We start from the raw sequence: 17,666 nt of genomic DNA, 5'->3' as shown, positions 1-17,666 counted from the left end.
TCACCCCAAAATACATCTCTTTGCCATATTGATGATTTTAAGCTGGTTATTTTCTAAAAAAAAAAAAAACCGGCTGACACGGGAAAAATGTTGAAAACCAAGTAGGAGTTACCCTTTTGTAAGAAACATTTACATTTATAAGAGAAATCTCCATCTGTAAGGTGTCTCTCAAGCTGTACTTGGAAGAGGAGGACGACCAAATCTCTATAAAGTCTTACCAATGGAGAAGGCAATGACTTGAATATGTAACAACTGTATCCTTTCTTACAGTGCTTTTCCAGGTAACCTCCCACAACCGACTACCCCCACCCCCCCACCCTCCACATCCTCTTTAGTCTTTAGCTGAGGATGCTATTCTAGGTGAGGGCTCTGGCCCTTTTGGTGAGCTCCTAAGTTCTCCTGGGTTCCTGCCTTGCAAATACATGATACTAAACTTTTGTTTGATTTTCTCCTGTTAATCTGTCTCATGTCAGTTTGCTTCTTAGATCACCCAGAAGAATTCTTGGATCACCCAGACGGGTAGAGGAAAATTTCTTCCTTCCCAACACTCTCTAAAAAGCCGTATTATAATATCACTGTCTAATGAAGGGGAGATCAAAGAGTATGTAGTAAGTGGGAAAAGAAAAGTATTTCTGGATTTTATAACGTTCATGTCATTTTCCAGCTTTCGTATTTTGTAATTTGTTGTACTTTGTTTTCTTGTTCTAAATAGTCATTTTTTAAAAATTGAAGTATAGTCAGATATAATGTATCAATTTCTGGTATAAAACATAATGTCCCAGTCATGCATATGTGTGTATATATATATATATATATATATATATATATATATATACACATATATTCATTTTCATATTCTTTTTCATTAAAGGTTATTACAAGACGCTGAATATAGTTCCCTGTGCTACACAGAAGAAATTTGTTTTTTATCGTAAATAGTCATTTTAATATCTAGTATGGCATTCATAATTTTCTATTCAATTTTTTAAGGATACCCAAAACTGTGGAAGTTTCAGGCACCTGAAACTGGATTCACCTCTCTTACTTACACATATTTTTAAAATCAATATAATTCCAAGTCTTAATGTAAAAAAGAAATAAAATGAAATACATTTATAGTAAGAAAATATACCCACGATGACTGTGACAACTGTACGCAGCGTGATCTGATGGCGAGGTATTGGTCATACAATAATCAGGAACAATGTAGCTAACGGAGACCTGACTGCGCAACAGTGAACGATTCAAGGACGTTGTTTCCAGGAAAAGCAAAGAATAACCATCCCTCATTATATATAGTAGTTTCTTTCCTGCAAAATCCAGTATATTTGGAAAAAAAAGTAAAAATATCTCGCATTTATTTGTCAGTCATATTCAAGGCTCAGATAATTATAAAATACCCGGCTGGACATTTGCAAGTGTGTGGTCCACAGATACCTGGCAGATTCCTGCTCCAAGGCCCCTCAGGCGCCCAGCTGCTGCCCTTTAAAGATAACAAAGAACATTCCTCTCCTAATAATACCTGCCTTAGCTGAGATAATGATCATCCACACAATGCCCGGAAGCCTGACCGCAGGAACAGGTCACAGCCCCCCCGCCAGAGTCCTGCAGCCCTACCCTTTCAGGACCCCCTCCCTTCCCTATTATCTGAACACCAACCAATCAGAGAGCGATCCTGCACCTTGTGGTGCCTGGCTACCTGGCGTGACCTTCCCTAATAAAAAGCCTCAGTAACCGACCCTCAGAGCTCACACTGGCACCTCTCATCTGTGTGGCCCGCTGTCGTCTGTGGCAGTGCACCTAATAAGTCCCTTTTCTAGTTTCATCCTTTGTCTTTGGTAAATTCTTTTACTGCCCGAGCACCAGCCTGAACCCCACAACAGAAAGCATCGCAGAAGCAGAATGATTCTTTGTTATGCAAGGCTGTCCTGGGTATTACAGGATATGGGGCTGCCTACCAAATGCTAAAAATGCATCCTGCACACCCATCACTGAGACAAGCAACAGGCAACTCCCGTTAGCTTCAAAAGTTACCTATTAAAATGCAAATGTCCTTGGCTGGGCTAAGACCTGCTGTCCTTATCTGCTAACAGCCTAAAAGGAATGCCTGTAAGAGAAAGTTGTTTCCATTTTTAACTGTGTCATTCTGTAAGGAAGCGTAAAATAAACCTGGCCTAGTACATATGGCTTGAGGGCTGACTCTGCAAGACTGGGGTTTCTCTGTCTAGAACTGCATCTGGAGTGATCTCAGCACCCCAGAGAGCGACTCCTCCCCTCCACCCCCTAAACTGTGAGTGTGAGGTAGAGTCTGCTCTCCCGGTACACCTGCTCCTCGGTGATCCAGGCTGCACCCTTTGAGGACAGCTTTTGCCCTCTGGACCCATCAGTGGCCTTTCCAGTTCTTTCTCCTATAGACAGACCAGGAAGATGGGGAACCCACACAAACCAAAACGTCTGAATTTGGAGCAGAGAAAGGTTTATTGCAGGGCCAAGCAGGGAAAATGGGTGGCCTGTGCTTGAAAACCCTGAACTCTCCAATGGTTCTGGGGGGAATCGTATTTATAGGCAAAATTTGGGGTGAGCGCTGCAGGGTGTGTGACTTTCTTCTGATTGGTGGGTGGAGAGGTAACAGGGTAGTGTCCCAGAAATCTCGTGCTCTGCCTGAAGTTACCATTCTCCACCTGGTGGAGAAGCAGGTGGCTCAAAATCAGGGTGGGGCCCTAGTTCCTGCAGAAGAGCTCAAAGACACTGTTATGTATATTCCTTGAGGAGGAACCAGGACTCTGCCCCAAGGCTGTGCTATTGTTTCTTGACTGCTCCTCCCTTGTCTCTGCATCCCCTCCCTTCCCTGATTAGCATCTGCACTGTTTGAACATACCCTTTGGAATGTGGGGAAGGTCAAGGAGGTTGAATGAAGCCTATTTCCCACAAAAGAGAAATGGAGGACAAAAAGGATTTGTTCCAGGGAGACCCTGCAGGGTCCTGCTCCATTTCAGTAACAGTCATAAGTGTCATAGACAGCATTTACTATCTGCCAGCCTCCGTTCTAAACCTTTCACTGTATTAACTCATTTAATAATCTCAACAAGTACTATTACTATCTCCATGTTACCAGAGAGGAGGTAGAGGCACAGAGATGGAGGAATGTGCCAAGAGCCTTGAGACAGGAAGGAAGGGGGCAGGGCACAGCCATTCAAGAAATGACACGGCAGTTAGCACCACGATGGTGGGAAGATTCCCAGTAGACCTTGAGGCCCAAGATGGCAAGAGATTTGACTTCCAGCAGACCTTGAGCTTCATTACACACTCACTGTAATATATTAGCTTGGTAAATGACACACCCACAAGCACCATGACAGTTCCAAGGCTGACCATAAAAGGTCAAAAAGAGGGCTGTGGCCCAGTTCCTGGGAATCCCTGCCCCTTCCCCAAAGTAGTTGGAATAATCCTCCCACTTGTTAGCACATGAAGTAACCGAGCCCATAAAAGCTAAGCACCCCCACACCTCGTGGCTGCTCTCCCTTCTGAGGGAGGCAGACCACACTCTGCCTATGGAGTGTGTAAATACTTTACCTACTCCCACGCCTCATGGCCTCTCTGGCCTTCTGAGATGGTTCACACTAGGTCTGTGGAGTATCCATTTCTCTGAATAAATCTACTTTCACTCCACTATGGCTCGCTCTTGAACTCTTTCCTGTGTGAAGCTAAGGACCCACACTTGATGGGGCGAGTCCCAGGGACTAGACCAAGACCTGGGACACGGCCATCCTCTCGGGCCCCACTTTCCCATTCATAGCCAATAAGTGATCTGAGCTGAGAAACTCCACAGCCTGCTCGGAGCCTGAACTCCTAATCAGCCTTACACATAATCTCTTTAAAATATGTATGGATAATAATTTATTTTTATTCTTTCAATTTTTAAAATTTAATATAATACTCTGGTATTAAAAAATATTTTATTCATTCCCCCTAGGAATCTTCCTCAGCAGGCTTGCAATTCTGTTCTCCCCATTCTGAAGGAAAGAGCAGCGCACTTAACACATGTATCTGATGGAAAGCAGGAAGACCAGCCCGAGACCCTCTGGGTCTCCTGGTTAGAACACAGTGTTCATAAGGCACAGGTCATGGTGAATTTGCCTGAGTGCACCTTATGGTTCAGACTGTTCCCCAACTACAAGATGCCACAAAGATGCCTCATCTGGAAGGTGAGTGGTTGGTTTCACATCTCCAAGACAGGCAGCTTGATGGCTTAGGTGCTCACAATATACATTATGGAACAGCGTGAATTATGCTCAATCAGTGGTCTAGCCCAGAGGAATTTTAGGAGGCCTATTCAAGGATTTTCCTTGTACTTTATAGTCTCAGAGGTTACCCAAAAATTGTTAACACTAGTCAGGAAAAATTTTCCCAGTTTATTGTATTTTTACGTGCAATCAGAATATGGCCATGCACCTGAGCCAGGCCCTGTGCCCTCTGGGCTCTGACTGACAATCTGTAATTGGATACCTGGTAGACTTGTCTATAAACCATTTGTGGGATATTAGCTCTAGCTATATCAGTTTGTAGTATCCAAATAGTATGGTCGCCTTTGAATTTGAGCAATAGCATATTTTGTTATTAAAATCAGGTGTTGGAAATACATTTTGCCCCTAGTCTCCATTCAAATCCTTATTTCCGTGAAGAATTCCACTGATTCTCCAGTCCATGAGAGAAGGAAGTTGGCCTCTAAAATTGGAAGGGAAATTTGGATTATTTCCTGGAGTCTCATTTTTCTTCTCTTGGGGGAAGACTCTGTCCACACTCAAGGTTTTAGCATGCAGAACCCCCATCTCTTCCTGAGGGCATTGACTTTGGGAGTCCTAGGAGATTCCGTTTATTTCTCTTGGGTCCGCCCAAAGCAGGTAACCATTCAAATCAAGATGAGAAATTTACAAAGTTTTAAAGCCACTGACTTAACTGTGAAAATTCCCCAGGCAGGCAACACCAGCTATGGAGTACTCTTTCCTGAACAGACTCCTGTTCAAGGCGGCAGGAGCTGATTTCCTCCTGGCCCTAAAAATATAGAGCAAAAAGACAAGAATCCTTCTCTCTTCTTTTTCAGGCACACCTATGAAATATACAAATCTAATATGCCAACACTGCTAATGGTACTGAGTGGTTGCGGACTGAGATGTCATCTTCTAAAATCAAGAAAAACAACTGTAGAATACTATTTCTACAGTTTCTAGAGGCGGGAGTAGATGAATAGTTTTCTGTTTGTGGACAGGTTATGGATCCTTAGAATCCATGGAATTTTTGCATGGAGACTGTGAACCCCTGTGCACTTCAGGTACAATGTGTAGGTTAGATGAATATGGATACATATTATATGGAAGTGGTCATGAGTGTAGGCTCTTGGGCCAGATTTCCATCGAAACTTTTTCACTTAGCAGCTGCATGTTCTTGGACAAGTCACTTAACCTCTCGTTGCTTTAGTTTCCTCATTATTGAACCACGTAAAGTTGGTGGGAGAAGCAAAGTAGGTAAGATGTGTTGCATACTTAGCATTGTACCAGGCCTCGGAAAGAGATCAGTGTTTATCAGATATACACACCATGAGCAGACAGCCATTTGCTCTTTCATTATTTCATATCCAATTTTATACAGACCTTGCCTGATACTGGAAAACAGGAAAAAGCCAGTAGATTGGCTTTTCTTCTGCTTCCCAATTTTGGAGGGCACAAAGGCTCAGACACACTGTGGACTGGTCCTTCCTTTGCCATCATGTCCCAAATCATTGTCAGAAGCCTTTTACTCTGCACATCTGAGAGCAGATGGGCCCTATAGTTCACGTATGGCCAACTCAGTTTCATTTCCTCACCACTACAAAGTGAGGTATAAAGTTTCCAAGAACCAATAACGTCAAAATGTGGGGGCAGACACACTGTCTATTAGTGTTGAACACATGAATACCCAGCTTCAAAGCTTGTAGTAAGAAGTGAGGTTAAGACACAATGTACTGACCCCAGTGAGCGCATGTTCCGGATACTGACAGGCAGGACACAAGAAGTTAACAGCGTACTCCACCCAGCTAGAGGGTATAAAATTTGGAGAACTTTTTTTTTTAAATGAGATAAAGGATATGTGGCATTTGACTGGTGCATCAACCAGTTATGCCAGTGGGAAGTGGAACTATTGTTTAATCTTTGTGGTTTTTTTTTTTTCATCCCTTCTGAATTCTCCTTTTTTTGGGGGGTACCTGCAGTGTATACTATGGGAATTACGGTATGGTTTACTCTTCCTGATGCTGAAGTTGCTGGTTTTGTTACTGTTGTTGTTTTAGGGTTTGGTGGACGGGTGGTTCGGTTTGTTTTTCAAGCTGGAATGAACTGCTTTTGTTGGATCTGCTAACTCTTTGCCATTACTGTTACCCAAACACTAGCTTCTTTTCAGTGCTGGACACTGAAGGAGAAGCTTTAGGATGGTGGAGCAAATGACAGCAGTCTAACTCCAAAGCTTATACCCTCCAAGCTAGGAAACGGTACCTCTCGATGGGTTCCAGTCCGCCTCCTGCTGAAGCAGGAAATGTGTGGACAGTGTGAAGTCTTAGGAGGAAGCTTTAAAATAGACTATTTGAGTCATAGTAAAGTGCTTGTTTCTGAAGGACTAAATTTCCTTGCAGAATCACTGTCCTAGGGGAAAAGAAAATCTGGTAAGTCCCCTGGACAAATTCTCAACCAAGTGGTGAAACAGAATTTATCTTTGTCTCTTTCAGGGTCTCTCGGTATATTCTAATATGTATCGCCCTCCGACAACGCCTTGAAAACTACATTTTCCTCATTTCTGTCTCCTCCTCTCCGCCATCTCCATCGAACAAGTTTTTGCATTCTGTTCTTCATTATGCTCTCTTCTGAGTGACTGTGGCGAGGAGTGAAATCGCGTACATACATTACCGGGGCACACAATACTGGTTATCAAATGACTCAGTTGAAATGCACGTTTCTAAGAGTCCTTAATAAATAATGGTAATAAAGGAGAGGAAAGATAGGTTAATGGACCATCTTTTACACACCAGATGCTGTCTGTGTAACACGCTTTACACATTTATTATCTCATCAAACCTCATAATAAAGCCACGATCTAGATACCATTATTGTCTCTATTTTACGGGTAAACCTTAATTACACAAATACGAGGAGTATTTGAATTCAGATCTTAAACAACGTACACTTTTCAAAATAACTTGCTGCTTTCTTTGAAGATCTGTCACAAAAAAAAACATTGCGTGACCTGGGCCCAGTCACAATCTTTCTTATCTGAAACTTTTTGTTTGTGAATCTGTAGCCCCATAGGCTCTAATTTCCTAGAAGCTGGAAGCTTTGGTTAGATCGTTCTGTGCAGTGGCTCTATGTTTAATTCGGGTCTAGACTTAATTCAGCACTCTGGAGGAAAAGCATAGCATGATAGAATGGGGTCTCACTTACTCTGCACTGTCTCTGCCTATTTCAGGGTTTTGGCAAGGACCAAATACTAACACCACATGTGGAAAAAGGTTTGTAAATGGAAAACCACTATAGATATTGACAGGGTTATTATCTCCAGTATCATCATCGACACCAAATCCTGGAAGAAGGTGACCAACCCTGACCTAGAGTTAAAAAACAGAAGAATTAGTCAAAGGGGTCCTGGAGGGAGGAGAACTGATGTGGATTTAAAGGAGAAAGGGTGATCATGCTGGAAGATTAGAAACATAAAAATGCACAAAAGCTGGGAAAGAAAATAAGTTCTATGACCTAGATCCCTGTAAAGTTGTGGTTTAACATCTGCCTTCCTCGGTTGGCCCATCAGGACCACACAGGAGAGAGGGAGTCTCTGAAAAATTTCCTTTTTCGCTGATCAGAGAGTGGATTATCAGGGAAGCAGGTGAAATTTCGTGCATTTGTGGACTAATGGATGAGCAGGAACTTAGGTGACAGGAGGGCTGGTAGCTCTGGAGAACTTCAACAGAATTCCAGTAGTGGCTGGCCGTGCTTGTGGACAGGCATAAACAGCATATCATCAAGAGTGAGTTTTATTCTGGGGTTAGATTTTTAAATGTCTGAATCCCAAATTAGCCATTTACCAGGGAGTGCCCTAAGACAAGTCACTTTACCTCTCTAAGCTCCAGTTTTCCTGTCTATAAAATGTAGATACCAGTGATACCTACTTCATAGGATCACTGTGTGAAATGAATGAAGTATCAGATGTATTCAGCGTAACACCTGGCATTTGTTAGGTGCTGAATGATTAACTGTTGTGGTTTCATTCTGCTTTCCCCTGCATCCCACTTTTCTAAGTTGCAAGCTAAATAGCTGTACATTGACTGACAGTTTCAGAGAGCCCTGTGACTGTGTGCTTAACCCTATGTCTCTCCCCAGCTGGACTCTAGGTGTGTATACAGAGGTGAGCTGGAGAGTGCAGTAAGGGGGTAAATATAAAACTGCCCCACATATATCCAGAAGGAACCCTAATTCAACAAGACAACTGCACCCCAGTGTTCATAGCAGCACTATTTACATGAGCCAAGACATGGAAATAACCTATATGTCCACTGGCAGATGACTGGACAAAGAAGCTGTGGTATATTTATACAACGGAATACTACTCAGCCATAAAACAACAACGTAATACCATTTGCAGCAACATGGATGTCCCTGGAGAGTGTCATTCTAAGTGAAGTTAGCCAAGAAGAGAAAGAAAAATACCATATAAGATCACTTGTATGTGGAATCTAAAAAAAAGAAGACAAATTAACTTAAATATAAAACAGAAACAGACTCAGAGACATAGAATACAAACTTGTGGTTTCCAGGGGGGAAGGGGGTGGGTAGGGACAGACTGGGAGTTCGAGATTTATAGATACTGACAGGTATATAGAGAATAGATAAACAAGTTTACATTGTATAGCACAGGGAAGTACATTCAAGATCTTGTAGTAGCTCACAGTGAAAAATATGAAAATGAATATATGTACACTCACATATGACTGAAAAACTGTGCTGTACACCAGAAACTGACACAACATTGTAAACTGACTGTAACTCAACAAAAAAAAAACTGCCCCATTAAGCATCACTCTGAATATTATCTCCAGAGAAGGAAGCAAACCTAAGCATAGCTGATCAGTTAACCAGATACGATACAGAGAACCACGTTTCCTTCTTCTTTTCAGTTTCAAACCTATTCTAAAGCCCTAGCTCTCCAGCCCAGTAGGCACCTGGGAGCCACGGGGAAAATGCCTCCTCCCACGGGAGTCCCTGCCTTGCTGTGGATGGTTTTGCTGCTCTTCTGTAAGTAGAGCTCAGGTACCCCTCCTGGAGGGGGTGGCTGGGGTGGGAATGTGGACAGTTTCAGTGGTGACTTTTTCTAGGCTATGTGCAAACCCTGGGGCATCTCCCAGGGATTCTGTGGTGAAGACAAGCTGGACAGCTGAGGAAATGGGGCTGGGCACCACCTAAGCGGGAAGCCAGACTGAAAGTCCAGTCCTCGCGATCTCTCTGGCATCTCCCAAAGGGTGAGGGAGGAAGGACAGAGAAGAGAGAGAAGCTCCTTGTCTTCCTGGGTCGGACTCCTGAAAAGATGGTTGGCCCTTAAACCTCTGTGGACGTAGACTTCATCATCATACACTGAGCCAAGTCTTCAGCAGTCCCGGAAGGCTGGGGATAGACACTAACTTATCCTCTCTGCACTTTTGCAGCTCCCGATGGCATGTCAGCAGGTGAGTCCCCTGTCCTTATTCCCTCGCATTTCAGTGTGTCTGTGACTGGCTCTCCCTTCACTGTTCCCCTTCATCCATCATCTCTATGTTCTAATGATGATTAATCTGCTCTTCCTTGTCCAACCTGCTTCCCATGTCCACCTTGTCCTGTCTTCCTTCTTTTCCCCGATTCAAAAGCTTCTCACTTATCAGTTCATCCTGTCAAGTCACCCTTGACTCTTTCATGCCTACAGTCATGTCTGTTGAACATCTGGGTCTCAGCCTCTCTTCCAGCCACTCTCACATAACCTCATTCAATTCCTACATCATCAGTACTGTTATTATTATTATTGCCATTTTATTACTGAGGATGCTAGAACCCAGATTAAGTGATTTGCTAAAGTTTACACAGCTAACAAAGAGCTGGATTCTGATATAAGTCCCTTGGATCCAAGTCTAGTTCTCTTTTGAGTGCATCATCTCTTCCTCATCACCATCTTACCACTTCCTAAATTTCTGTTCAAATTTGTACCACATCTCTTTGTTCCTGAAAGCCTTTTAAGACTGATCCTCTTGATGCTTCTCACTACCTCCCAGAATTGACATGTATCTTTCATTCCATATTCACTCGCAATTAAACAGTCATAAAAATTTAGAGCTGGGAGAGACCTTCTATTTCATCTTGTCCAATACCTTTATTCATCCATTATTCACTCATTCATCCACTCAGTAAATATTTAATGAACACTTACTATGTAGTAGTCATTGTGCTGAGCTATGGTTAAACATCACAGACATCATCTCTGCCTGAAAAGAGATTGCAGTCCTCATTTACAGACACTGAAATAGAAATCAAGAGAATTAGAGTGAGCTATGCTACATCACATAGCAAATTTGTTTGTTGTTGTTGTTTTTAATGTCCTGCATTTGTGTCCTATATTTCTCCCTAGCTGGGGGGCTCTCTGGGGCCACAACACCCTTCCTCCTTCCTTTAATCCTAGCAATCAGGACAGTTTCTTATTTAACTGTTTAAGGGTAGGCTGACCACTGATTGTCTGACTATTGGTATGTCTGTACTTTGGAGCCTGGACTGTTTTCAAAGATTTTTCCCCTCTTCTACATCTCTTTTCACAATTTGGTCTTCTCAAAGCCACCTGGAAATCTACAGTGTCCTTGAATCCCCCATGGACTAGAATATTCAGAGGAGAGAATGTGCATCTTACGTGTATGGTGAACAATTCTCTTGAAGATGGCCCCATTACGTGGACCCACAACAAAACCACTTTGCCAAAGACCACTTCAAGTTGGGACATCGTAGATGCAAAAGCCGAGGACGGTGGGCAATACAGATGTAAAAGCCAAACAAGGGCCATAAGTGAACCTGTGTACCTAGAGGTCATCAGTGGTAAGTTCCAGGGCTACATGGAAATACTTTTTCTCTCCTATGAGGAATGGCCTGTCTGAAGACAGGGAGAAAGCAAGTCCTTCCTAGGGTTAAGGCACCACGGTGGGACTCAGGGTCTCTCAAAACCTGTCCATTTCTCTACTTCTGTCTCCACTCCTCCTGCCCACCCTTCTGCCTTCTCTCAATATTCTGGCAATGTCCCAAAGTTATTCCTCTACTCTATTTCTTCTACGTCTGTCTTGTCTACATAGGTGCAGAAGTATGTTTCATTGTTTTATGGTCAAATGGCAGGTTGGAAACGGGAACACTGCAAAGAACCATATATGTGAAATAGCATCAAAAGGTTTGATTTAAAGATTTGCTCTGCAATTCCCCTGTGTAGCGATCTGAATATTAAGTCTTCATTTTGTTTGTTTGTTTTATTTATTTATTTATTTATTTAAATGGAAGTAGAGTCAGTTGCAGGGTGTCAATTTCTGGCGTACAGCACAATGTCCCAGTCATGCGTCCTCTTCATTTCGAAAGACAGCTCTGCACGTTCCTCACGTCCTCTACTTTTCCTTAGGAACAAACCTTACGTTTGCTTCATCTGTACCATTTTCCTACGGCCAACAAGCAACGCCACGTGCTCAGGCACGTGTGGTTTAGTCAGTAAGTGCTGAATGAACGACGTACTGATTTCATGTGAATGACCAGGGCATGTTTATACTTTGCTTTGTATTTTTTCAACATAAATATATTTTAGAGTGTCAACATATTTTGTATTTTTTCTTTGGAGTGAAAAGAGGTGCTTCAACATCCACGTGCATATTCCAAATACAGACTGAAGCCGTGTAAAACAGTTTCCTTATTTCCTTGGAGCAAATTCTAGAAAAATCCTCCAGGATTGCTCCTAAATAAAACATGCTTGCACAACCTAGCCACATTTCCATTCAGAATTTCCCCTGTGGTGAATGCTTTTCAATTCTTAAAATGACATTAGCCAAACAACCTGACTGTTACATGTTACTGACTCATTACTGACAAGTATTTGTTGAGAACCCACCAATTCCTAGGTATTGTTTTAGATCATATTGGAGATATGATGTAAGGAACAGACATGGCCCTGAACTCTGAAGCATGGAGCCAAATGAGCAAAAGGACATCAAATCAATAATTACAGAAGTAATTCATTAAAATTGTGACACATGTTCTGGGGAAGTTTTGGGGCTATGATAAATAGAAATTAATTAATGGGCAGCCCCTGTGAAGTTAGGACAAAAAAGATACTCTTCTAGGCCAAGACTCCCTAGGCAGAGTAGATTTATTTCCCTCTTAGCGACTAGAACGCAACAATGCAGCTGAAAGGGATGATGGGTTTCAGATCTTCCAAGGATGGGCTCATCAGAAATGTCAGAGATGTTGTGACTCTAGAGTTGTTTTTTAGGAGGAGAGAGGATTTATCGATGTAGAAGACAGGCTCAAAGCATTATTTTGTGTCTCCTTTTTCTTGACCTTATGAGTCCAGAAATGGGTTAATGATAAACAAAGGTTTCTGACACATACTCTATGCATGACCTCTTTTATTTTATTTATCTGTTCATTCATTGTTAAATAACATAATGGATGCTCTTCAGACTGGCTGCTCCTTCAGGCCTCCGCTGAAGTGGTGACGAAGGGTGAGTCCCTCTTGCTCAGGTGCCTCGGCTGGCGGAATCGGGATGTCTACAAGGTGATCTACTACAAGGATGGCGAAGCCCTCCAGTACTGGTATGAGAACTACAACTTCTCCATCGTCAATGCCACAACAGAAGACAGTGGCACCTATTACTGCATGGGCACAGTTTGGAGGATACGCTATATCTCCAATACCCTCAACATTACAGTAAAAGGTGAGCTGGTAAAGGAAAGGGAATGAGTCCATAAGAGGAAAAATAAAGAACATCTGAGCCTAAAGTGATTGCAGCTGTAGACTGGGGGCAGCCGTGATTCCTTGGAAAGTCCACTAGACTTGTAATGAGAAGACCAGGGGTATAGTATATCTCTGTCTTAGATTCCTTATCTGCTCGATGGCAGTAGTACTGCTTGCTCACATTATGGAATTTCTATGAGTATCAAATGTGGTAATATTTGTGAAATGGATTTGTAAACTGTTAAATCCCACCTAAGCAAAGTCATCTGTGGCTCCCCGGGAGAAACATATTTATCAACTTGAAAGGGAGTGTCAAAGTTGAAGGAACAAGGGCTGTAAAGTACTTGAAGAGTCTATTCTAGCCTACGAGGGCTGCAAAGAAACTGACAAGTCAATCGGCTGTGAGCTTGGGCACTGGGAGATGAGAGAGAGGGCTTGGTGGGGGAAGAACAGGCAGGTGGGCTGCCTCGCAGCCAAAGAAAACTGCCCTTTCCAAACTTCAGGTAAAAGACGGAGCCTTTGAAATATCTGCCTCGCAATGAGGAAATGAGACTTTTTGCTTGACAGACTTTGCTTATACTAATATCTAAAAAACCATGAAACCAGAAGCCAGAATTAAGCTCTAATGATAATCCTCCATTAATTAATTTGAGACCCAAGTGCTGTTTAGTCGTTGCTGGACTTCCAGTGTCCTTATCTGCAAAATAAAGCTCTTGGACTAGACTCCATTAGAATCACTGGGGAACTAAATATATATCTATATCTATATCTATATCTATCTATCTATCTATCTATCTATCTAACTATCTATCTATCTATAGATGTCTTTATATCATCTCTTGAGATTCTGATTTAACTGGTTCGGAGTGAGGCCTGGGCACCTGTATTTTTAAAACTCTTTCAGGTAATGGTAATGTCTAGGCAGCACTGAGAGCTACTGGTCTAGGTGATCTCTAAGTAACTTCTGGCTGTAATATACTGGGGCTCTGTGATTCTAGAATAATCACAAAAATCAATACTTTGTAAATAGAGTAACAAAAAAGCAGAATTGGAAGGCAACTTAAATATGATCTAGTCCAGAATCTTCATTTCACCCCACAGACATGCCATCAATGACAACACTGAGAAGTAAGACACTGGGGACCCCTGCCCTCACTCTGTCTGCCTTCTCCCTCCAAATCCTATGTGGACATTGGTCCTGCCAGCTCCAGGAAAGGGGTCATCTTTCCTATGACCTTCCCCCCTGGGCATGGTGGCTAGACAAGCTGTTAGGCAGGGGCTGTGGGGAGATACTCAGGACTCCCTAGGGCTCCAGGGGAAACAGCCTGAGGAACTCCAACTCATGAGTATTTTTCTCTGCTCCTGGATGGATCCTGTTAACATGCTAGCAGATGAAGGGCCACGCCAGGCCTTCTCTTAGGGAGGATGAAGCCCTGGACCTCTATTTTCAGTTCCTAATACAAGTTCTGTTTCTTGTTGCATCTAGATCGTCTTACAGATGACCAAAGCAACCACTTGCTACAATTTCTTATCCCATTGTTGGTGGTGATTCTGTTTGCTGTGGACACAGGTTTGTTGATCTCGACCCAACGGCAGTTCACATTTCTGCTGAAGATGAAGAGGACCAGGAAAGGCAACAAATTTATGGGTACATGACCTAAACCAGATCCCCCAGACAACTGATGTCACAGCTCAAGAAACATCTGCAATGACAATTTCTTTCTGGCATTAGCAATGGCTTCTCAACTGTCAAACACAGCTCACAAGTTACGCAGGAAGTGCTCAAGGCTTCACAGAACTGCTTCATTAAACCAACCCAACCTGGTAATTCCTCAATAAACATCAGTTAAATAAGTAAAAGAATGAATAGACTCATTTATCAGCGTCTGTAAAAAAAAGACATACAACTTGAATAAAAAAGTATAAAACCCTGTAATATGATGCTTCTAAGTATCTGAGGCTTGCTAGTTTCCTTTTTTGCTTCTAGAGGCAAGAACCATGAGGTTCTAGATCACAAATGTTCTCTCTTACAATCTTCTTTCCATTGTAAGCAAGTCTGAGCTAGACATGAGAAGACACAGTAGGATGCTGGTGAAGTTGATCATTTTGTACTCTCTCTTCCACTTACTCTCCATGAACTTCTAGTTCTTGGCAGAATCTGGGGCAGGCTTGAGCCACAGGACTCTGGGGAGGAGGCTTGGTCTAAGATTCACTCCTCTAAGATCTCCCAAATTTGAATCTTGCATATCCTCTTGCAGCACCTGAACTAGGCATCTTTGAGAAACTCCAGCAGATAATCGTAACTCTCATTCTGAAAACAGTCCAGGACTGAATAAGGTCTCAGACAGAGACCCAGTTTTCACTCTCTCATCCCCACCCACCCTCTGGTCCTGGAGACAGCTGTGCTGAGGGCTTGGGGAGAGCACTAGGGAAGAGAGGCAACGCACTGCCAGTGCTGACCATGGGTTCACAGCAGTCAGTGAGAGATCAGAGTGCCTACAGTTCACTTACATTTTTGAACAATTAACAACATAAGGAGGAAGTGAACTAGGGAGAAAATCTGTAAATATCCACGAGACTGACAAGTCCCATTTTCTCCAAAGGATGCTTTTGGGCCATAGAGCAGAGAGAAATTATTAAAGCTTTTTTTCTTCTTTTAAATATAGGTATCTGGTACCTTTTATACTTTTTAGACAAAGAAATGATACATTTGGGTGGAACTGACAGGACAAAGAAACTTAGGTTTTGAGTGCTTAATTAGTGAAGAATCTAAACAGCATTTGGGCCTGAGGGAGTGAATGAAAGAAGTAACAAGATTCAATTTATATCAGCTTCTCAGCCCCGAATTCCCTCTCTCTCGCATAAAGAGTGTCATACCTCCAAATGCAAGAAGTGCATCCTTCATATGAGAGATTTATTTCCTCCTTTCAGGGAGACAGAAAGGAGGGTCAGAGTGCCCCTCCTGCACCGACCATTTATTTCCTAAGTAACTTTAACTCAAAATAATCAATATGCCACTGTGGCATATTTAGGGGCAGCATGCTCTGAGCCCCAACACTGGTATGAACCTCCTTAATACTGTCCACTTAAAAAAAGATCACTTCAGAGACATAAGAAATGACCAGATTCGCAGTGAACAGCCTTGTCCTTTGGCTTCCCATAAATAAGCCTGGAGAAGTGATTTTTCTTGCAATAGCAGGCCAGGGAAAGTCCCTGTCGGAAGCGCCTTGGTGTTGCTCCTGGACACTTCCCCTACCCTTGAGGAAAGACAAGAGGTCTATTGTAGGTTACAGACTTGGGACTACAGTCTTACAGAGCATTCATTAACAATACCCAGTCTCACAGTGTTTTATACACAGCTACGCATGAGGCTAGAGAGCAAGTTTCTTACTCTTTCATTTGGTCTGAGTCCAAGTGGCCCCCTAGAGAGTTCAGCAATGAGAGAGATTTAACAGAGATAGGAAGCCCAGGCTTTATAAACTTGAGATACATCTTCTGAGGGACTTTCTGAACTCTTGTTATAATTCACTTAAAAAAAAAAGTATAGTTGACGTACAATATTATGTAAGTATAGGTGGTTACAATTTTTTCTTCCATTTTCATCCTCCCTCCCAGCTCGCAAGGGCTATGGAACAGAGCACAAGCCTGGACATTTGAGTTGTTGTTAACTGTGTGGCTGGGGCAAGTTACTTGCCAGGCTGAGATTCCATCTCTTCTTTGTAACAAGTGGGGCTTGGACTAGATGGTCTCTAAGCTCCGCCTGAGCCCAGATATTCTGTCATTCACTATTTGGGAACCTAGTTCCTCTGTGGTGACTCTCCAGGCATAAAGGCTCAGAACGCATTCCCCAAGAAGCTCCAGTGTGAACTTGTCCTTCCTCCTCCACACACTGGCCTCTCGCTCCACAGTGCTCTTCCACGTGTCCAAATTTCAAGTTTGTATCAGATTTATGTGTACAGTTTATTTTGACCTTTTTTCTTCTTGATATTCACAATCTGTTCCATAGGGAATGTGGAAAAACATAGGTCTTCAGTATTTTGTGCACCCCTGCAAATACAATATTTATAAAGGTGTCTTTTTATTTTAATATACATAAAATCTATTAATGCCAGAGAGGGAGTATGTTTTTATACAAATGATCAGAATAAAAATAAGTTACTCTTGGGACTTCCTTTGTTACCTCTACTCTCTTACCAAATTGGTCTAGGCCAGCCCACAGAGCAAATTTCAGATTGCTGGTCCAAACTGGCTGCCACAAATTGTCACGAGCTTCCAGTAATAATTAGGGATTGGTTTTTTGAAAATCAAGTCAATAGCTCTCTACTAGTGGCCAATGGAAGACAAATCTCCTCAGCCACATCAAGAGTGAAAACTCAGACGAGAGGTACACCTTGTTGGTATTTTGCGAAACTGATAACTGAAGAGAAGCTCTTTCTGTTTTCTCATCAAATGGGAAATGGAACAACAGGGATATCTTCTTGAGCCCAGAGACGGGAGCTCCACGTTGAGAATGGCAGAGACACGTGCCAGCTGGAGTCCCTAGAGAACCTTGGAGGGTAGTAGTGTCTTCCTGTCTTAGCCATCTACCCAGCTCTGGACAGTTACCTACCAAGCCCAAGTCCCTAACTGGCACCTTATCAGTTTCCATGACATTC

At 42.6% G+C, this 17,666-nt stretch overlaps 2 protein-coding genes across 10 annotated transcripts in view; one reads left to right on the top strand and one right to left on the bottom strand.

Moving 5' to 3' along the window:
* The window catches only part of LOC102538295 (olfactory receptor 10J1-like), a 240,045-nt gene that overhangs the window by 19,107 nt on the left and 203,272 nt on the right, over positions 1-17,666 (bottom strand). For all 8 annotated transcript variants that reach the window (XR_012062778.1, XR_012062780.1, XR_012062779.1 and 5 more), the window contains one exon: positions 10,468-10,555. The gene's annotated coding sequence lies outside the window, so the exon portion shown is untranslated. The remainder of the gene's footprint in view (positions 1-10,467; positions 10,556-17,666) is intronic.
* On the top strand, positions 9,168-14,938 carry FCER1A (Fc epsilon receptor Ia). Of its 2 annotated transcripts, none has more exons than XM_072946303.1 (5): positions 9,168-9,308; positions 9,716-9,736; positions 10,866-11,120; positions 12,737-12,991; positions 14,582-14,938. In XM_072946303.1, the coding sequence occupies exons 1-5, from the start codon at positions 9,254-9,256 to the stop codon at positions 14,665-14,667; spliced, it is 672 nt and encodes a 223-aa protein (XP_072802404.1). In that variant the 5' UTR covers positions 9,168-9,253; the 3' UTR covers positions 14,668-14,938. The 2 variants fall into 2 exon arrangements, with proteins under 2 accessions (XP_072802404.1, XP_006215786.2); XM_006215724.4 differs by having other exon boundaries at positions 9,174-9,308; positions 14,498-14,938.

This window comes from Vicugna pacos, chromosome 21, assembly GCF_048564905.1.
Source record: "Vicugna pacos chromosome 21, VicPac4, whole genome shotgun sequence".
NCBI lineage: Eukaryota > Metazoa > Chordata > Mammalia > Artiodactyla > Camelidae > Vicugna > Vicugna pacos.
This window is presented reverse-complemented; position numbering and strand designations above follow the sequence as displayed.